This window comes from Plectropomus leopardus, chromosome 4, assembly GCF_026936395.1.
Source record: "Plectropomus leopardus strain MGB_pleo_1.0 chromosome 4, ASM2693639v1, whole genome shotgun sequence".
NCBI classification, from domain to species: domain Eukaryota; kingdom Metazoa; phylum Chordata; class Actinopteri; order Perciformes; family Serranidae; genus Plectropomus; species Plectropomus leopardus.
Window position 1 is genome coordinate 15316069 of NC_142179.1, and position 21487 is coordinate 15337555.

General features: G+C 38.9%; 2 protein-coding genes across 2 annotated transcripts in view; one reads left to right on the top strand and one right to left on the bottom strand.

Annotated features, from left to right (window-relative positions):
• ipo11 (importin 11) overlaps positions 1-10268 on the bottom strand; it is a 152850-nt gene extending 142582 nt beyond the window's left edge. Inside the window, exons 1-3 of the mRNA XM_042488560.2 lie at positions 10111-10268; positions 5759-5908; positions 1848-1948 (exon numbers count right to left, since the gene is read on the bottom strand). Coding sequence (XP_042344494.1) covers positions 1848-1948; positions 5759-5896 — 239 coding nt within the window. The 5' untranslated portion in view covers positions 5897-5908; positions 10111-10268. The remainder of the gene's footprint in view (positions 1-1847; positions 1949-5758; positions 5909-10110) is intronic.
• A 1643-nt stretch (positions 10269-11911) lies between these two features.
• Positions 11912-20344, top strand: hsd17b3 (hydroxysteroid (17-beta) dehydrogenase 3). The gene is made up of 11 exons (XM_042488398.2): positions 11912-12149; positions 17026-17072; positions 17272-17347; positions 17923-18030; positions 18275-18342; positions 18717-18761; positions 19100-19134; positions 19254-19335; positions 19419-19484; positions 19624-19773; positions 19971-20344. The coding sequence occupies exons 1-11, from the start codon at positions 11999-12001 to the stop codon at positions 20103-20105; spliced, it is 963 nt and encodes a 320-aa protein (XP_042344332.2). The 5' UTR covers positions 11912-11998; the 3' UTR covers positions 20106-20344.
• The last annotated feature ends 1143 nt before the right edge of the window (positions 20345-21487 follow it).

Below are 21487 nucleotides of genomic sequence, written 5' to 3' on the forward strand. Positions count from 1 at the left end.
CAGACCTTTTGACTTGTCACAGCAGAAAAAGCACACGTGGAACTAATATCATTAAAGATGGCTTCATTACACTTAAGAGACCCATTCAGCCATGCCACTGAGCCAGCATGCACAACACCAAAGGTGTGGAGCAGGCAAACCATAATGTGCTTTAGTCATTAATTATAACATGAGATACATTTGTTTTCTGAGCTATGATATGCCAAAATATCTCTCAAATGGCCTATTTAGTCAGGATTGACTTTTCCTTGTGTTATAATGTTATACTAAAAGCTGGCTAAATAAAACTGATGCCAAAGTAAAGGGCTTGCTGTTTTATTTTATGCTTATTGAGGGAGTGATGCAAAACAAAACCACATTATCCAGTAATGTTGCACTGATCACAAATTACTAATTTTATTGTGCCTGCATTTGGTTACCATAGCTCTTTTCACACAGCCTGTTCAAGGCAGGAGTATTGTGCCATTATGCCACCTTGCTGTTCTGTATAAAAGGTATGATCTTGGCACAGGGCAAGAGAGTTGTCTCACCTTTGAGCTGGCAACAGAGGTAGTAACAAGTCGAAAAGAGGTTTATGTAAAAGGGACAGCTGGCAGAATGGGCCTGACGTTCTAACAGCGTGTTATGTAGTGACTCATCACAGGAGATTTTAAAAGCAGCTAGAAGAAGAAGAACAGCAGCCAAAAATGTCTGCAAACTGGTAAAAAAAATTAGATTTGGGAGCTCCTAACCCTAACGAGCAAAGAACGATATCAGCTGCCATATAACAGAGGTGGTAAATTATTGTTATTGCCAGGTTACTGGCCACCGTCAAAAGGTGGCCGACATGTATGTTACACTAGAGGCAAATGTCGTATTACACGCCACGCCGTCATGCCTCGTTTGTTTCCGCGATGCTGACATGGTATCTCACACCTCAGCAGAATGATGCCTTTGTTTGGTTCTTCGTAAAAATGCAAGAGAGCCTTAGTAGTTGCAATACATAATTGCAAATACTGGTAAAAAAAAAGAAAAGACATACAATGTAATGTGGCCTACGCTCTGTACAGCGACACCACATAGTCCCAGGGAGTATCCAAGTATCAGAGTAATGGCAATGATCTAAAAGGTAATGACATAAATAACCCACGGACCAAAAGCCCTTGCACAGCACTTTGGCAAATGAAATTCAGTTTACTGAACTACAGTACTGACAAGAGTGGGGAAAAAAAACTTTAGGAGAAAACTTCAGAAAGAAAGAAGAGAAAAGCAATAATTTGAAGTGGTCAAAGAGTGGCCACAGAGTGCTGAGGCAGAACTGATTACCTCCGGCCAACCGCTGTCCTGAGAATTTAAGAGCAAATGTTCAATTCAAATCTAACAAAAGGCAGCTAGTCAGGTACCCAAAGACAGACCGTAGGCTTTGAATACTCAAAGCCGATCTACCACCAGACAAAAGAGGCACAAAGGAATAAACCCAGTATAAAATCAGAGCACAATGATATGAATAATCGGGATGGAAGGTAAAAAAGAGAAAGAGGAAAGCTGTGGAAAGTGGAGGAGGAAAAACTGCAGACGTAAGCTTTAACTGGAAAAAGACAATGAGGGAAATGAAGGCCATGAGGAAAAGGGACAAAATGTGGAAAAAAATGCAACTACAAATCTGTAACAAAAAAGATCTGAGGGGAATAACAAAGCTTCAAAAACAGGAAGAAAGATTAAAACTAATGAATAGAGACAAAGTAGGCGCGAACAAGAAAACAAAGGAGAGAATAACCAGTGGAAGCGAAAGCAGAAAAAGCCTACGATGGAAAAGCGAGAGAGAAGTTGACAGCAACAGGGAACTTGAGAGACATGCAGGCACTTACTGAGGCGCTACTCTCCTCCAGTATCTGTCAATGCCATTTTTGAAGTACAGCACAGCCAGCCACCTGACGTTCACATCCAGCATGTGGTTATTGAAGATATTCTATGGAGGGAAAAAAAACATATATGCTTAGCTAACATTGTTATTGTTAACTCAAATGGGTAGTAACGGGGAATTTAAGGACAGACACAGTTTAATGATGTGTGACAGCTCAGACTATACCAGAGAAAACAACTCTAAACTGAAGTATAATGATGCAGACCTGGGATGCCAATGTGCTACACTTTAAGGGGCGGCTCCATTAAAATGCAGGGTGCGCTGACTTTGTGATCTGGAGTGTCTAAGTTGTACACACTTATGTAGTTTTATTATCTTATAAGTGCTTAAAATTTCTGAGCTGTAAAATGTAGCCATAACCCTAGAAAATGTGGCTGAGTACTGTCACAGTGCTCTCAAAGTCATTCTCATAGTCACTGCAAAGGCAGGAGCCCCATAAAGAGCATCACATTTGAATATTGGCTGTTTTATTTTCAGGTTGGGGAGATGCAGGGACAAACATGAGCGAAATGAAAGAGGTTTTATTTTTGCTTTAATACAGATATAAAACCTCCTGTTCTGTATCAAGGGAGTGGAACGCCACTAGCAGGGCTGCAGAGTGTAATTATTGACTTGAATATGCAAGTAGAAATCTGCCCACTGCCACTAAACTTTTATTAGATGCAACAGTGCAACTGGAATTCAGCTGTCCTGGTTGACATTTCATTTATTGATGCTGTCCCTCATGATGTATGAGACAAAATTCTGCTAAATTAAATGAGACAGGGGACATCAAACACCTTTGGCTTAAGGACCACAGCTGCTCAGCACAAAATGAGGCATAAACTCAGTTGTGTAAATGGTAAACGGACTGTACTTGTAGAGCACTTTTCTAGTCATTTTGACCAGTCAAGGCACTTTCACACTACATGTCACATTCATCCATTCACACACACATTCGCACACTGGTGTCCGTGCCACCTGCTACTCAGTAACCATTTACACACATGCACACTCAAATGACGCAGCATCGGGAGCAGTGGTTCAGTATCTTGCCCAATGATGCTTCGACATGTTGATTGGAGGAGCGGGGGATCGAACTGCTGACCTTCCGATTAGAGGACGACCCGCTCTACCTTTGTCAATAACATCTTCTGAAATGTCAGAGCATCTGTGTCTTCATCAGAGATGAAAATCGAGAACTTGTTCTGAGTTGAGAACTGGCTCCAAATTGTCTGATCCACAGGAACTGTATTCCTCCAGGCTTATCAATAACTTTCATCAATGCCAGCATGTTTTTCATGGGCCTTATTCACCGATTGGTGTTTCATTACATTTTTATTATTCTCTTTTATTTTTAAGATTTTTTTATTGCTTTTATTGGATAGGACTGTTTTAAAAGTGCAAGGGGGAAAGAGACGGGGAATGACATGCTGCTAAGGGCTGAAGTTGGAATTAAACCTGAAGCTGCTGCAGCAAGGATCTTTGAAAATGAGACGGCTGCTCTGCTAGTTACTGGCGCTCTGGGCCATTATCAAATAAAAAAGAAGTATAAAGTTCTTTCAAAATAAACACTACCCTGACACTACAATTCACATCAGTTATGTTAATGGACACTATGCCATCTAATAATTAGTGATTGATCGTGCTAGAAAATGTCACAAGCAGTTTGGGCACGAGGGATAAAAAGTGACTGAGCAGCATTTATAATAACTTAAAGAATCATAGCCTGAAGTTGTCAAAATTCATCTTCTCTCCCCCTCTCTTTGTCTCCCTCTAAAAACACACACTCACACCTTGAAGAGGGCAGATGGGTGCTTATTTCAGTAGTGACAGCTGTGTATGATGCATAAAGTTTGAGGCTTCAAGGTCGGGTGGTCTAATAACACATATTTTTAACATCCCATTTTTCTTTTTGTGTGATTTTATATCCACTACTTATTACAGCTTGTTTGAAGTTCACTTTCTGCAGAAGTACCTCTACTTCAAAACAGATTTTTTTTTTATGTTTGGAGTCGTGTGCTATTTTGGGCATTCTTGACTTAGTTCTTTCAACTTTTTTGCTTCTTTGTCATCTTTTGTCTTCTTCTTCAGCTCCTTCTTTGCCTCTTTCTCCGTCTCCTTCCTCTCCTTCTGTTTCTGTGTGTGCACACAGCCCTGCAGTGTCCTGCCCTCCTGGCGTTTACTTATGCCGATTAGGATTAACTGGCACGCTGTCTACATTCAGGCGCAAACAATGCTGCCGTTTTCTTAGGAGCTTTCTGGAAAACAAAATGTAAGAAAAAAAACGTAACAAGATATTGGTGAATGAGGCCCAATGGCGTCAAACTCATGGGTCTGTGCTGCTGGAAACCTGCCACAAGAAGGAGTCATTGTGGATAAAAAGAGGTGGTTCATTTCACAAAGAAAGATGACAACAGTGCTGCTTGAAATATCTGTATTGTAAAATGATTATGCCTTTTTTCTACTTTGTTTCTACACTGTATGTGGTCAGACTCAGAGAAAAAAAACAGTTGTGTTGATGGTGATAACTTTGTGTAGGCCAACTTGTTTTCCACACAGAAAATTTATCAGGAATAAATAAGGGAATCAATAAAGAATAGGACTGATAATCAGAATCGATAATGGCTCTGGTATCAATAAAATGTAATCAAGTCCCATCCCCAGTCTTCTATAAAAATAAAACAATTAGGGGTTAGACTTTAAAATCTGTCTTAGATCACTGAAGGGCAGGCACAAAAACACGTCTGACACACAAGTCGTTATTGTATATTTTAAATTGCAGATACTGTGTGCTGTGATTACACGATTAGCCAGAAAGGTCTGAAAAAATGAAAACCACATTAGTTTGTGGATCTCATATTTGTGGATTGGGTGCATGAAATTGTGAGATATACTCTGGCTTAAACAGGACTTTGTGTTGTCTATTGTCTCCGTTTTCAACAATGTATTCAGGACAAAAATATAGAAAATAATACATTTTCCTGTGAATGGAATAAGTCTTTGTGCCTCGCTAGGCAGAACACATCCCAAACCAATTTCTCCACTGAATAAACAGAGATGAAACTGAAATCCATCTTCTCATTTACACCCAACTGAGACAGTAAACAAACACATCTCCTAAAAGGCCAGGGTATTCCTTAAAGGATCAAGATAAGCTTTGCAGTGAACATGCAACAAAAGTTAGGTGCTGGTCAGCGCAGAGATGACGGCCGGCTGATTTATCAAATTTTATTTTCATTTGCAATTTTGGCTTCCAAAAATTATGAAAACAGGATAACTGAGATAAAACAATTATTGTGCTGCATTCCGTTTTGCAATGATGCTCTCGTTTTGTCTTACATTATGAATTTGGTGCACCCAGTTCCTTTACAGTGGTGTGCTCAGTGTGGCCAATTTCACGACTTTCTTGCAAGATTTAGTGACTTTTTAGACCCTCTGGTGACTGTATTTCTAAAAATAACCCACTGCCAGTGCAACCACTACAGGCGCAGCATATTGTGCTGTCATTACGTTACGAGGCAGAACTCTCAGGAAGGCCACTAACATTTCATTGCATCACCCGAATGTGTCCATTAGTGGAACAAAAAACCTGGAGGGCAAGTCCTTGAGCATTCAGGCAGACTCCCACTGCAAATTTCGGACCGTGCCAAAACAGTAACTAGCACTATAGAGCATTAATCGCTCGAAAGTTCCTATCATTGTTTGAATTCAGCCACATAAAAACTTACTTAAGTGCATTAATAATGAGCAGAAACCCAACGCCGCCCTGCTTTTCTGTAAGATACACCACATTCATTAACATCTCCAGTCACTAAAGTTTTAGTAGTTGTCACTTCAGTAGATTTATTTCAATTATTTGATACCATCCCTCACCAGAAGGACAGAGTAGAAGCCTGGCTGCGTCTCCCACTGTCGGAGCTGCTCCTCTGCTGGCTTCAGCAAAGCTGTGTCCTGACTGGTAGCTTGGGTTAAGGCCTGCAGCACCACTGAACTGGCACCGTCCATATCCATAGCTGGATATATCTGCAGGGGAGGAAGGAAGAGGGAACAGACAAGAGAAGACTCTTATTACACTTGTTGTGAAAACTTCTGGCTGAGTTTATGGGGAAAAAAACCCTTTTAAAATAGATTCACCGTAGGGAAAAACAGCATAATAAAACATCAACTGAGAGCTGAGGCAGTCAAATTACATCTACAAAAAAGTGTCAGAACAAGGAATCTTCTGTTTTGCTTTGTTTGGCTTTATCCCTCTCTCACCCATTTTTATTATAGATCAAGCTGCGCTGAAATCACTGTCAAACATAGTGAGAAGGAAACAAATCCTTCTGAATAAAGAAAAGCACACCTGATAGAAACATTGGCAGTCATCTCTCCCACGCAGGGAGCTGTTTTATGTCCCAGATAGTATTCAAGCACCCCAGCTTCACAGGTCCAATGGTGTTTTTCAGTTTCAAACAAAGTACCTGAGTCAGTCGCCTCTGTGCCTTTGGCAGATAGATTCTCGGATAGAATAATAAACCGTAACCAAACCTACTTTGGGATCATGAATCCTCCCTTACGGACGTCATATCTCAACATCTCCAAAAGAGTTTGTCAATAATAGGATGACTGTTTATTTTCTCTTAACACAGCAAACATCTCTCCTTCTTCACTTTTGAGTGCATCCTCAATAGTTGCAGAGAATATCTCTGACAAGCATGAGATGCCTGTCAACTAGTCATATCAAGATATTGCAGTCAGGAGCTACAAGATGCCGTTATTCCACTCACTAATTAAATTAAAAACACACCTCTCGTCACAAAACAGACTATCTCTTTATGAAGAAACTGTCATCTGTGAGATCAGGAGAGGTAGTGTGGTCAAAGAAAGGTTTCATTCCTAAGTTTCAATGAAGATTATTGAGCAAGGCTGCCATCTGCAGACCAGAAATAAACATCCATCACCATGATCCAGTGCATGCTCCTGAAAGTGCATGTGAATAGGTGCCGTCTTCACGCAAAAATACAGTAGCAGTGCTTTGGAAAGACCTGTTGTCACATTACAGAGACAGATTATTTTTAAAAACAGTCTGAATTATTAATTTAGTAATAAATCTATTACTCTGTGAAGGTTCTTTTTCTGGTGAACCCAGCAAATGTAGCACCAGTCTGCTCCTAACGAGATTAATGAAAGGCATTTATGTCTCTGGTGGCGGTCATGCATTAAAGGGATCATTTTCTACATGAAACTGCATAAGAGATAGAAACCCATCTGCTAACCATAATCAGTGGTGGAGTAACTAGTAGAGACTTTTGAGTATCTGTACTTTACTTAAGTGTTTTTGGAAACTTATAAATTTGACTTCACTACGATTGAAAGACAATTACAGCACTTTTGATGGTTACTTCGTTACTTGTTACTTTTACTTTGAAGTCAGTGGAGGATTTTTTTTTTCTTTTCTAAAATGCAAAAGTCCATAAATCAACAACAAATTGTTTGTACTGACAACAGAAGTCCATTTCTGGAATTTGGTGGATGTTTCCCAAAAATTAAACTGAGAGGTATTTTTTTGGTTGTGAATTTATACAGTTTTTAGTGAGATATTTCTATCTAGCAAAGTTGCTGTTAAACAGTTCACGTGTGTTAGTGGGATGTTAAGGTACGTAATTTTATTTTATTTTTTTGTTATTTTATTCATTATTGTTGAAAGAAGCCGCATCTACAGCAATTCCACTGTTTGCCAGACAAAGCTTTGGCTGGAGGATGAGAAGACTTTTGTTTTGAACTAGATGATACCACTTCTGCAGCTGTTACATATGCAGTGACAGGAATGATCATTTTAACCAAAGATTATTGCCAGTTTTAATGACTGAATCAAGTAATTTTGGTGTCGGTGTGAGCAGCACTGGAACACAAACGCTTGAGCCCCCCCTACAGCTCACCCTTAGTGGAGCTCCGTCCTTCAGCACAGAACAGGAGAATTTTAACATTTTTCATAATGAGGACACATCATTTCAGACACAAATTAGTGTGTCTAAGTTGGAACACTGGACACAGTGCTCTAACTATTATTTAACTATTACAATTATTTGCTGTTGATCGATGCCGAAACTCCAGAGATCAAACAATTGTATTTGGGACAGCCCTAATTCTCAGTGCTGACACTGTCACCGCAAGACTCTCAAAAATGATCATTAAGGTCAGGTACTTTTTTCCACAGTAGGTGACACCCATGAAAAGGACAGGAAATCAGTGTAAGGTAGGGATGTCTTGATCAGATCAGAAGGATCAGTATTAGGCCTATCGATGTATGTTTAATAACCACAAACAGCAACAAAGGGTATAATGCTGTAATAAGTAGAATTGTGGCTGATTTTTATTTGATGTGACTGGGAATGTTAAAGTGCAGCTATAACACTACTTTGAGGAGGAGCTGTGATTATAGCTCTCATTTTAAGTGTTCTGTGTTTTGATTACAATGCTACACTAAGTGGATTTGAGAGAAATCTCTAAAAACATATTTTAGTTTGTTTACTGTTCTTTTGTTGAAAAACATGATGCACTAAGTGGCACTGTGATAAGAGCCATCAAATAATATTTTTTAAATTGTTTACTTTGTTATTTTTGTAAAAAAATAAAATGAAATCCCTCAGGAACTGGACGCAGGAATGTTTTCCTATATTGCATTGCAGAGCTATTAAACTGTCGAGCATATACACCGGATTGATCTTTATAACTTTAAAGTGTGCATTGTGCAGTTGTATTATCCAGGAAAGTGTCAGATCTGGACTCAGAATCAGCAGATACTCAATATCAAATGACTCTGATTGGGATGGAGGGCAAAAAAAATTTGATCAGGACATCCTTAGCTACTACTGTCAGTTTTACAACTGTGTTACACCGTCTTTAACTATAAGGAGAGTATCAATACTCGTACGACATCCATACAGCTGAAATGTGGTCAGATGTTGGTGGCACTTGTCTATCAGTCCACTGGATCTGTAACATCACAGGTCTCTTCACAGCATAAATTTTTAATCATCATTATAGAAGAAGCACTGGTGGTACTAAAAACAATAGTGATGGCCTCATTCTATTCAAGTGTCCCAGTAAGCCATGGCAGTGTGACAGTGAACAAACATGCCCAATACCAAAGCAGCTTGATGGAATTCAGTCATTAGCATTTTATTATTTACACCTATGTTTATCCTACTGTGATATATATCTATTGCCAGATTTTTTATTTGACCGTTTCCCAACTAAAGCGCACCTTTGCACCTGCCATTCCCAGTACACACTGTGTTTTGACATTGCATGCACCCTCACCACACAAATTTACAACAGGAAACTTTCTGGACTTGACGGTCTGCTATTGACAATTTGTAGAGCAAATATGCCAGCTGTGTAACAGGTAAATTAGCATGCTAGCATACGTGGTGACCCTAACAGTCAAGTGGTATTGTATTGCACCTGTGTGAAAAATCTTTCAAGTCAACACTATGGAGTCCAATCTAACATTATTCAGCTAAATTACCTGAGTGCTGCATATGCAATGGCCTCTGCCGCTAATACAAGCTAACGTTAACCTGGCTTTCAAATTATGACTGAGAAAATATGTAAGCTAGCAGCATAACTTCATCAGCGCGCTAATAAACGCTAAATGCTGGAAGCATTAACTTTAATTCATCAGCTAAAACGTTATCTTCGGTGCGATAAAGATTGATTTAACTAAAATTGTATTCGTCCTGGTCCATTAAATATACATCTATATGCAGCATTAAAGAAAAGAAACGTTGTGATAAATGACTTCAACATCCACACACAGTAACATCTGCTAAACTGCCTGTCTGTAGAGAGGGTTACTTAGTTTTTGAAGCGCAGAGAACCAAACAAAGCTCAATGGTAACTTAAGGTTTCAAAAAATAGTGGCAACTGTACCATTAACGTTACATTTCTCACAATTTACTTCATTAGCTCTGAAATATTCACAATATAGTCCAGGTGGCTCTTGTGGACCTCTGTGTGTGTGCCATGTATAATAAAAATAAGACACCCGTACGTTCACTAATGCAAGTGGCGACGCTGAGTTTCAAAATTGTGCATACCCCAAACACCAAGCTAACTTTGGGCTAGCTAGCAAGCTAAACTTATTCAACGCGTAACCAAAGGCCGACAGCGTCCGTGATGATAAACAACGTCTTTATTCAAGCAAATGTGTCACAACAGAAACATAAAACCGGACTCACCTGAAAGTACGACGGTAGAAAAACGGAATCTGTGCCGTAGCAGTGGCTGCTAAAGCTCTGCCAATGGTAATGTAATGGGAGATGGAAACACACGCTTGTAGGAATGGCGCGAGCAACACAGCAGGCGCGCGCTGATGACGTGTGAGGTTTAGCAGGAGTCCGTCGTCATGAATGAATGGAGCCAGCTGCTGCTGTATGCTGCAGATACACAGACGGGAGTATCATCAGTGCCCCTTACCATCAATATTGTTGTCTTTTGGATGTATTTATAGCATGCTGAAGCTATGCATTAATAAAACTATAACTTTTTTTGAATTTTGCGTTTTAAGAAATTATATGGCATAGCAACACAGGAGTAAACAACGCAATAGAAAAAAACTGGACCCTAGAAATGAAATACATACACACGCACATATATACACGAAGAGATAGATAGATAGATAGATAGATAGATAGATAGATAGATAGATAGATAGATAGATAGATAGATAGATAGAATCTCACAACAGTCTAAACCCCCCAAAATTTAAATTTAGAATGCACAAAAATCCTCACAATTAAGAAGCTGGGCCCAAGGAGTGTTGGCATTTTTTGTTAAAGAGACTACATAATGACTTAAATAGAAAATTCATTATCAAAATATCTAATATTATATCAAAATTGTTGCAATTGAATGATCGGTTAATGTTATCACAGTATGTATTCATATTCCAGCATGGCAATTTAAATTGTCAGAATATATCAGAATGGCCAGACTTAATTAATTTAGCAAATTAAATACCTGTTTAGTCAAATCAAGAAGAATCAATCAAGCCAGAGGATACACAGTAACATAAAAATCCAAATGAAGTTGTGTTTCTGGCCACCTAACAAGTACAACATTCACTTCTTGCCAACCAGCTAAACAGGTTCTGAAAGATGGGTTGTTAGAAGCTCCGTTTTCTCACCCAGTCACATGTTTATTTTGGCTCTGCACCAGAGAGTATACATCCCTTTTCACAGTTGACCTAACATACTCATACAAAGATAAACATCTTCTTACATGTTCATTGCTGATTTTGGTGAATACAATCAAATGTGCTTTTCTTGCAAACAAGATATTCTGTATCATCACATAAAGGATACATGTAAACACGTGTGATTGATGTGGTTCAAAATGTGATTTGAAAAAAATCAATGGCCCTTTGTTTTCATGTAATTCATTATTTATTTTTATTATATTTGTATGTATATTTTATTTTTCAACTATTACCACTGTTGTTAGTATTCTTGTGTATTTTTTTTAAATCTGATTCTTTTAATTAATGTATTTATGCTTTTCTTTTGTTTTTTTTAAATTTGTTCCCAAATTTATTCTACTTTTCAGGGGTCCAGTGTGGGTAGGGTTAAACCTAAGATGGACATTTACACACCCTGCACACATAACAGGAGCAATTACCACACATACAGTGTGTCATTCAGGAAGGCATTGAAAAAGTGCAAGTATTGAGGGCAAATAGTTTGTATGTATTTGCACAGAACCAAAGTACAAGTACTGTACGTCTGCAAAGGACAAACAGGTAAAAGGCAAGTCAGTTTTGAAAATATGACAAATTTTAGTCAGCCTGCAACTCTCCACACAACATCTCATCAGTTTTGAGTGAAATGTACATATGCTATTCATGTGTGTACATGCAAGTTAGAGGTAGACTGAGTGTGTGGTGAGAGTGAGTGTGTGTGTGTGTGTGTGTGTGGGTGTGTGTGTGGGGGGTGTTCTTCAAATGGGAGTGTCCTCTGGCAGGGTTATTCCCTTCTCTTTCTGCTGTGCTTTTTTTATAGTGAATCACTGAACTAAAAACTTTCAGAGCAGCCAGTTTAAAGCTGGAGTTTCTTGTTGTGCCGGACAAGCATGGATTTAATGGAACTGTTTTTCATTTCAGTTGGTGCTACAGTTATTGTCTTCTATGGAGTGAAACTTCTACTTTTCAGTAGGATGCTTTTTCCAAAAATGTGGTTTCCACTGTCGAAGTCCTTTTTCACCTCTATGGGAGAGTGGGCAGGTGAGCTGTGTATGCGTGCATGCATGCATGTGTATCTCTATGTGTGCATGTACTATAATGTATATCAGACCTACATTGGGCCACAATGTGGAAAATTAAATCAAGGACTTTGATACATGACAAATGGCATCAGGACAATTTAGATGTCAAAAGCAGTCACAACTTATTTAAAGTTTATGGTCAAACACATTATGTTTAACTGTGTAATTATCCATGGTCATGATGTGCCTGTGCATGCAAAAACACTGACAAAAAAAGTTTACTCTGCTCACTGTTGGATGAAGAACATTTGGCAGAAAAACTGTAAAGGAAAAGTAGAGTTTCCAGTTCTCGACTTGCTCAGACTTTTCACTGATACACATGATTACACTTGTGTAACATTTAAATAAAACTGACTTGACTTGACTTGACTTGAACCTAAAGTGCCAAGTTCAGGCTTGTTCTTACAGCTGTTTACATTTGCAGAAAGAAAATGTCATCAATGTTATTCATGTATCTGCAAAAAATGTTGCTGCTCAAATCACATTTTTCTTCACTTAAACAAAACATTTGCCCTGAATTTATCTGCAAAATGTTCACTAACAATGTGGTTAAATAATAGCATTTGTATGACAAGGGAGGCAATCTGGTGTCAAGGAGTAACAATCACATTGCACAATACTACTGTCAGTATAAACTCCTCGGTTCTCCAAGATCATTTTGCAACCAAATGCATTTAGGGTAGGTTGACACAGGATATTAAGGACAGTTATGAAAGCACTACTGCTTTCTCCAACTGGTGCGGGGAATCAAACTTGTAAGCATCAACTTAAAGACAGTGTCAGTGCGTTTTAAGCTAAACTGTGGTCACACAGTCTGCTCTGGCTCCCCTCACCCTTCGTCTGTTAGTAATTACACCAAAATATTCCTCTGCAGGTCCCAGAGCAGTCTCATCAATTTACAAGATTTCCTTTGGCATCTTCTGAATAGGTTATACAGTATCCAATAGCACTTAAAGTAGCCTCATGAAAATAAACACAATGCTGTGCTGATCTTTCCTTTCTTTCTCAAAGACCACTTGCATTCCATTGTAGCGCAGAGGGAAAACCGCTACCAGAACAGTTTGTTCTAGGCTTCATAAATCCTGTCCCCTTACATTAATTTCTGCCTTGACAATCTAAGATCACATTTGCATAAGTTCGTGTCTCCTTCAGAATTGATCATTCTCCATCTCAAGAGGCCAAAAAAATGTATTGTATGGTGAATGTGTCAATTTCTTATCTCCTGTAGAAACTGTTGCCACTGTTTGAGTGACGTTGCTAATAATGTCAGGAGCAGTGGCAGAGCCAGGCTGTCTGAGGGGCAGGGGCAAAAATAGGAAACAGTCCCAGCACGCAGAACATTTTCTAGCATGTAGGGAAGCCTTATAAGGCTTTGCATCATGTTTTCTTCATTTAAAGGACTATTTTACTTTTATCAAGAAGGCTCTCACAAAAATCTAATCTGTCTTTGCAGTAGAAAGACACAAATACAGTTGAATTTGGTGCTACATGACTCGAGAAAACAAAGAAAAAGGACGCTTTTGCTCAAGAGGTAGAAAACCTACAGCTACCAGAATGTGATGCACCTACATAATGTGGAATGGTCAGTGTGAAACAATGGCGGCTGGCCGGATCTCATATTACAGTTTAACAATAAGCTAAAACATGTTTCAGAAAACATTTGAGGCGTAAGCAAGCTCAGTAACAGAATAACAGAATCTTGGTTTATATTTGGTCAATGATGCCTTTGTTTTACCATTTGATTAGACTTTGATCCAAGTTTGAGAGACAGAGAGAGGGGCGGGTCTGTCTGTTGATCAGCTCTTTGAGTACATGATGGAGACAGGGATGGCAGTGGTCAGTGAGTGATACAAAAATGCAAAAGTACAGCCTGCATTTAGAGCAACAGCCCCGACAGCCAACAAAACACCTCCAAATGACATAGAATACGAGGGAAATGGTTAGATGGAGGAAAGTTTTCCACAGTTCATCTACACCACATTGTTTTGATACAAAGCTAGTTGCTTTTTTTTTTTTTTTTTTTTTTTTAGGGTTTTTGTTTATTTGTTTGTGTTGTTTGTTTGTATCCAACCCTTGGGGTCCAATAGTGGTCAACAGCACAAATCTCATGTTCTTAAAGCCACGATTTGTAGGATTTTGTCTTGACAGAGAGCAATACATGCTGATCTTTGCTTCTTTATATTTAACACTAAATGTGGAAGTGTTCCCCTGTTTTCTCTTTGTTGATGTAACCGAAAATGTGTTTTGGAGCTCAATCATCTCACTGTGAATCAGCAGCATTCACCATGGTGACTGTGGGAACAAGGAAAACAGTGTTCTGGCACAGTGTGGACTTGGGGTATTCTGGACAAAGATGACACTGAGAAACTGTTTTCAATAGGGACCTCTTGGCTCACCGCGTTTTCTCTGATCCTCTTACTGCCCACCAAGAAGAATCTCAGCACCCTCATATGTCACTGGTAATTATGGTGCTGAAACAAAGAAAAGGACAGAAAGTGGTTTGGGAAAACATTGTTCTCAAATGGTAGCAAAATAACTTAAGAACTTAAATAGAGCAACAGCATATTTCTATTAGAAAAAATAAGGTTTGGTCAAACACCATGGGATACTGAACAATGTCCAATTTATTGGCCATTAGGAATTTGAGTGGTTGTATTTGTGTATTTTTCTGTTAGATAGTGTGTCTGTCCCAAGTTTGTGAATCCTTTGCAGCAGCCCAGGTTCAATTCCAGATTGGGGCCCTTTGCTTCGTGCCATCCCCATTCTCTATCCCCCTTCCCTATCACTCTGTAACTGTGCTATAACAAAGGTATGAAAAGCCAAAAAAATAATCTTAAAAAAAAGAAGAAATTCCAGCACAGGACATTGCAATTCACAGACTTCATGTGCATAAAGAAAAGTGAGCAACTTGCCCAGTTCAAACCATCTTAATATTGTACAACCCAACTATTCAAGAATGTATTTTCAGTAATGTAATACTTCCTGTGGAACTATGTTTGCAAGAACATTTGAACTCTAATGAGTATTTCTTTACCTAATAATGTGATTTTGATAAAACTGACAATGTCATACCAATCTGTTATTGTTAAACAAGGCTAGCATAATATTAGCTGCAAGTGGCACCCATGTCCAACCACAGAAGGGCTAAATTCTACAGTATGAGTCTCTGGTGCCATTTTTAAAGCAATATTAGTTTCTAAGCAGGACGATGTATTAAAAAAAATCTTAATATTTGATTGTAAAGATCCATCCATCCATTTTAACACTTATTTAAGTCTGGATTGATGGCTGCAAGCTAAGTAAGGTGGCTCTTCCTGGTGTATACTGAGGTGTCAGATAGAAAATGTAATCCCCACATTGTGTTTAGCATGCACTGAATGTCTCCACAGGGAGACATCCTGATCAGGTGCCCAAATTACGATCTGTCTTAAGGAAAGGCAGTTCTACTGCACGGAAAGTCTGACTTTATTACCCCGACCCTAGGAATGAGCCCAAAAACCTTATGTAAGAGGCACATGGTTTACTCTTTTGGTCAGCCTGCACTGTTGACTATAAATGAGGAACATGGGCAGTCCAGTGATTTCCCACAGCAACACAGATGCTGCACAGAGATCATTCCCATGCTTCATCGTACCCTCATTTATGGCTATTATCCAGAGATATTTGACCTTCTTCACATGTCCCAATATCAGGAGCAAATTGCTTCAATCCTGGAGGTACTGACTATCATCATAACCACTTCACACTGAGCTGCAAACTGCCCCAGTGCTTGCAGGAGGTCACAGTTCGATGAAGCCAGCAAAACTATGTCATCAGCAACAAGCAGAGACGCAATGTTTTGGTCACCAAATAATTGTCTGGGTATTTTGTACCTGAGCTAGGGACAGTAGAGAGATGACAGGAAATGGGGAGACCACAGTGAGAGGGAGCATCGTGTTTTGGAGTTAAGAGCTTTTTCATCTGATTCTCATTTTGTAAGAAACAAAGCATGGCAAATGGATGGATGAAGCTGCACTTATGTAGCGCTTTTCTAGTCATTTTTGATCACTCAAGGCACTTTCACACTACGAGTCACATTCACACACTGGTGGCTGAGACTACTGTGCAAGGTGCCACCTGCTGCTCAGTTTTTACACACTCACAAACACTCACACAGTGATGGGACAGCCATCAGGAGCAATTTCGGGTTTAGTATCTTGGCCAAGGATAATTGGACACGTTGACTGGAACAACCAGAAGTTGAACTGCTAACCCTCCAATTAGAGGACAACCTGCTCTACCTCTGAGCCACAGCCACCCCAAAAATGTGAGCACATTTGTGAAAGATTAAAAAAAGAGGCTAATTGCTGCGGTCATGTAAGCAGCTACTAAGCAATCTTAGATCACTTATTTGACTTATTCCCATGATAACAACTCAAAAACAATGCACTACATCCAAAGTCATCCTGACTTAACTTATTCTTAAACCTCAGTCCTAGAAAACCATTACTTAATGTCTGAAAATAGTGAGAAAAGGAGCCTGTGAGCTCTGTAATCAGGGTCGGGAGGAAATGGGAGAGAAGCGAGCACTCAGAAACAAGCAGTTTGTTCTCAGCAAAATCTTTATCAGAACCGGGGAACATGTTGTTAGTACAGTGTGTCAGAACAGGATGGGTTGGGTAGAGTGTAAACAAATACAAACAAACACAATCCTGGGATTTGTCTGGCAGCAGAGGGGAGATGGTGGAGTGCAGCTCTGATTTACAGTGCCCCTGGTGTTAAGAATGGAAACTGCAGCAGAATATGACAACGGATGGAATTCATTTATGACACTAATCCCTGCGTCCTGGTTTCAGTGGTCACTGGGGCCTCAGAGGGAATTGGAAGAGCATATGCATTTGCGGTAAGTGATTGTTTAAATAGCACTGCTTGTGTTTGCATGTATGATAAAAATGTCTCTATTTGAAACTAAAGTATAGGGCACACATGCTACAATTTAGATCGTTTTATGTGCAGCAGTTTAAAAAAAAAAATTTCAGACCTGGGTAACAAAGATTGTATCTGTTTTTCACTGTCCATCACTGCACTATTTCTTCCCTCAGCTGGCTGAGCAAGGAATGAACATAGTAATCATGAGTAGAACCAAAGTAGCACTGGACCAGGTGGCCAAAGAAATAAGTAAAAACCTGTTTTATGTATTTAAATTTTTTATTGTGTCTGTTTTTAAAGGTCAGGTGTGTATGATTTAGGGGGATATATTGGTATAATTGGCATATAATAAATATGTCTTCTATAGAGTATAATCACCTGAAAACAAGAATCATTATGTTTTTGTTACTTTAGAATGAGCCTTTTATATCTACAAAGGGAGGCAGAGTCAGGCTGTCTGAGGGGCAATCTCAATAATACAATAAAGTCCACCAAAACAAATAACTAGTAGCATTTTCTGTCAAGAGTCATACGAGTTAAAAGTAAAATTGTTTTATTCAGTGTTTTTATACTTTGAAATCAGCAGTCTTTTTTTTTTTTTGAGAAAGTAAAAAGCTCCTGAACAATGAATAATTAAATAATTCTAACCAGGAAAAGTTTCACTTTGTTGCAATCTGCAATAATCACCGCTGCAACTGAAACCCCCTAAATCTTACACACTTTGCCTTAAAGACTTAAATTACATCCACAAGTAAGTTGTTCTTCATCTGTAAGAGTGCATAATGTACAGTATATTACTAACCCCGCATTCTTTTTCTTTTAAGGTGATACCACAGGGCAGAGGGTGAAAGTGATAGTGACAGACTTCATAAGGGACAACGTCTTCAGTGAAATTGAGGATCAACTTCAGGACTTCAACATTGGAGTTTTAGGTTGGACTTCTTTCTTTTTTTTATTCTTTGAAACATGAATTGCTTTCACAGACTAAATCAGATTTGCTTGATATCAGACAGAATTGTCAACTCATTACTCTCTATTTCCATCTTGCATCAGTAAAACTCAAACATGGTGGAGTGGGTGAATTTAAAAGTTTGGACCCAGGAAAATTTAGGAAAGTAATATCTGCTGATTTTCTTCCTCCCTCTGAAACTGGATCTTCATTTTTTTCTCCCCAAGTCAATAATGTAGGCATTCTGCCCAGCTTCGTCCCCTGCAGATTCCTTGAGTTTGCAGAACTGGACCAGGTCAGTCAGCAGTTTAGTTGTAAAGTTTGCTTGTAAATAAACAAAATTTACGTTTACATTCAGTGTTGCTCACTAGAATTAAATTGTGTGTATCCTTGAGCTCTAACAAATGTGCTGGATGCATTTCCTTCTTCATAAATCATTTGAAAAGTAATGAAAAGGGCACAGATAATCTATATATATATATATATATATATATATATATATATATATATATATATATATATACACACACTATACTTTACTTTGTCAAGTTTTAAAAGGTCCCCGAAGGCGCCCCAGTTCCTTTAAAATCTGAACTGTATCCACCCCTAAATATTTCCTCCCCCTTATTATGAATGCAAACAGCTTACACATGTTTTTTATGCTTTCAGACAATTACAAAGGTGATAAACTGCAATGTGAAAACTATGGCCAAGGTAAGAGTGTGTATATGCTGTTACTTTTTTTCAAGCAAATGAACAATAGGTCACAATTTCAAAACCATAAAGTCTTAGTGACAGGTGTGAACAATCGAAAACTTTTAACTGGGAACAAAACAAAGAATCACTTTCCTCACAATGTTTTGGTCCCCAGGCCTTAAGCAAACCAACAATAATAAACAAAAGATAGTTCACATATATGAGCTTTGCTTGATGAAGGTTTGAAGATTGAAACGTTGAGTATTAGTGATGGATTCTTTGTATTCTTCACAGACAAATGAACTCTGTCGTCCCCTTTTCTCAGATTTGATCTTGTGTTCTTTTTTATTTTCCAGATGTGCAAAATAATCCTTCCAGGCATGGAGAACAGGTTTCCTACCCATGTTTTCTTCATTAGATGTAATGTGTAATACCATTAAATCCCGAAATGCTGATTAAAATTAAGTTTCTGGCCACAAATGTATCAACACTTTTTTTTCTGCCTCAAAGGAGAAAAGGGTTGATTTTGAATGTTTCATCTGGAGTTGCATCTGTTCCATTCCCACTGTACACCCTGTATGCTGCATCAAAAGTAAGTACTGTATCACCAGTGTGCCTCTAGTTTCTCTTAATTAAATTGTATGATCATTCATGCTCTAATTTGTGTTCCTATAGGTGTTTGTGGAGAGATTTTCTCAAGGTCTTCAAGCTGAATACAAAGATAAGGGGATTCTCATACAGGTAATCTTATTGAGACCCCACCTCACTTCAAATATTTCGCTTAAGGGAAGAGGGAATGAGCTGTTTTTAACTTAAAAGTGATTTAAAAAAAATCTAAACACAACTTTTCTTTCTCTCTACACTTCTCCTGTTTTCTTAGGCAGTGGCTCCATTTGGGGTCTCCACTCGAATGGCAGATTACATACCAACCAACATAGTGACGCTGTCACCAGAAGACTTTGTGAAAAGCTCCCTGCAATACGTTAGAGCTGGAGACAAAACACACGGAAGTGTGTGCCACATAGTTCTGGTAAGAATTATTCGCACAGCCATCTGAAAACACCAAATAATGCTTGGTAACATGCCAAGGGACTAATTTGTCCCTGTGTGTGTGTGTGTGTGTGTGTGTGTGTGTGTGTGTGTGTGTGTGTGTGTGTGTGTGTGTGTGTGTGTGTGTGTGTCTCTGTATGTGTGTGTGTGTGTGTGTGTGTGTGTGTGTGCATACAGGGCTGGTTACTGCAGTCTATTCCTTCCAAGGTTCTCTATGCAGAGTACATGCTGCACAGCTTACAAGACTATGTGAAGAACAAAGCAGCACTGAGGGCATCAAATGCAACTTTTGAAAATGGCAGAAATAAATAACGAGGAGCAGCCACGTAAGGACTTAATTATTATGGATTATTATGGACCTGATGTTGACAAACCTGTGTGTTCTGTTTCTCATTTAAATGCTGTGGTGACTGTTGTAACTCATGAAAGTAAAGTATTATTATTATTTTAAAGAATTATTTTATTAATTTTTTTTTAGTAACTGCACAGCTGTATTTTTTGTTTGTACATTTTCTTACACTGCAAGCAAGACACCCTCGGGAAAGCACCTTTATTAGTGGTATTATTTCCATCATTTCTCAGTGTTTAGAGGAGTTGATGCACCTTCACTTTTTTCCAAATATATATAGTCTACTCTTGTAATGTATAAACATATACTACACTTTATTAGGTTCACCTGTACAATCTAATGTGATACAATATAACTACACTGCTACAAAATCTACTGTTATGATACCTATAATCATAGTTATTGTTTTTATAAAAACAATAATTGGCAGCAGCACTGGCACTGGCAGGTGTTGGTGTGTGTATGTGTGTGTGTGTGTGTGTGTGTGTGTGTGTGTGCCTTGTTCCTCGTAGTAATAAATCTTGTCTAGGAATATGAGTGATAATGAGTCTGGTGCTTATCTGCCCAACTGACGGAAGTAACTGTCCTGTTCAGTTAGTCACCCCCTTCCCACACACACACACACACTCTGTTGTGAGACGTACACAAACACACCTGTGACTGTCATTAGCATCCTCCTTTCCCCTCTGAAATGGAGGAAACATTGGATCAGATGAGTGCACCACCAGACGACTTCGCTGTGGTGTCACTCACTATTCTGATATCTGCAAAACCAGTTGGGGGCGGAAGAGAACTGATGAGCTCCTACCTGGTTCCTGAGAAATGAGAATACACCGGAGATGTGAGTTTGATAGTCTGCTGCTCACAGGATGATGTACAGTGTTTAAATCACACACAAACATCTGTACACATACATATGCAGAAGCAGACACACACAGCCATTTGAATTAGTACGTGCTACCGAGACGTCTGACCTAAAAGAGTCACCAATCATGGGGTGACCAGGCTGTTTAGACAGCTGTGATGAATGATCCTCCCCATGAGAAATAGCATAGGGAAAAGTGGCTTGAGAAAGAGGGGGGGAGAGAGGTCAGAGTGACCCTGAGTTTAGATGATCCATGCCTGGCCTGTCTTTTTGAAAAAGGCAAAGAATAAGTCTTTGTATGAGAATAGTCTTTATCTATCCCAGATTACATTTACACGTACAGCACTTTTACAACAACAGAACAAAAAGATTGGAACTACAGATAAGAAATGAAATAGCACACCCCTTAAAATGGTCAAAGGCAGCAAAAAGATCTTTGTAGAAAGCAAATCTATAATAATAATGTAGGTTTAACAGTTT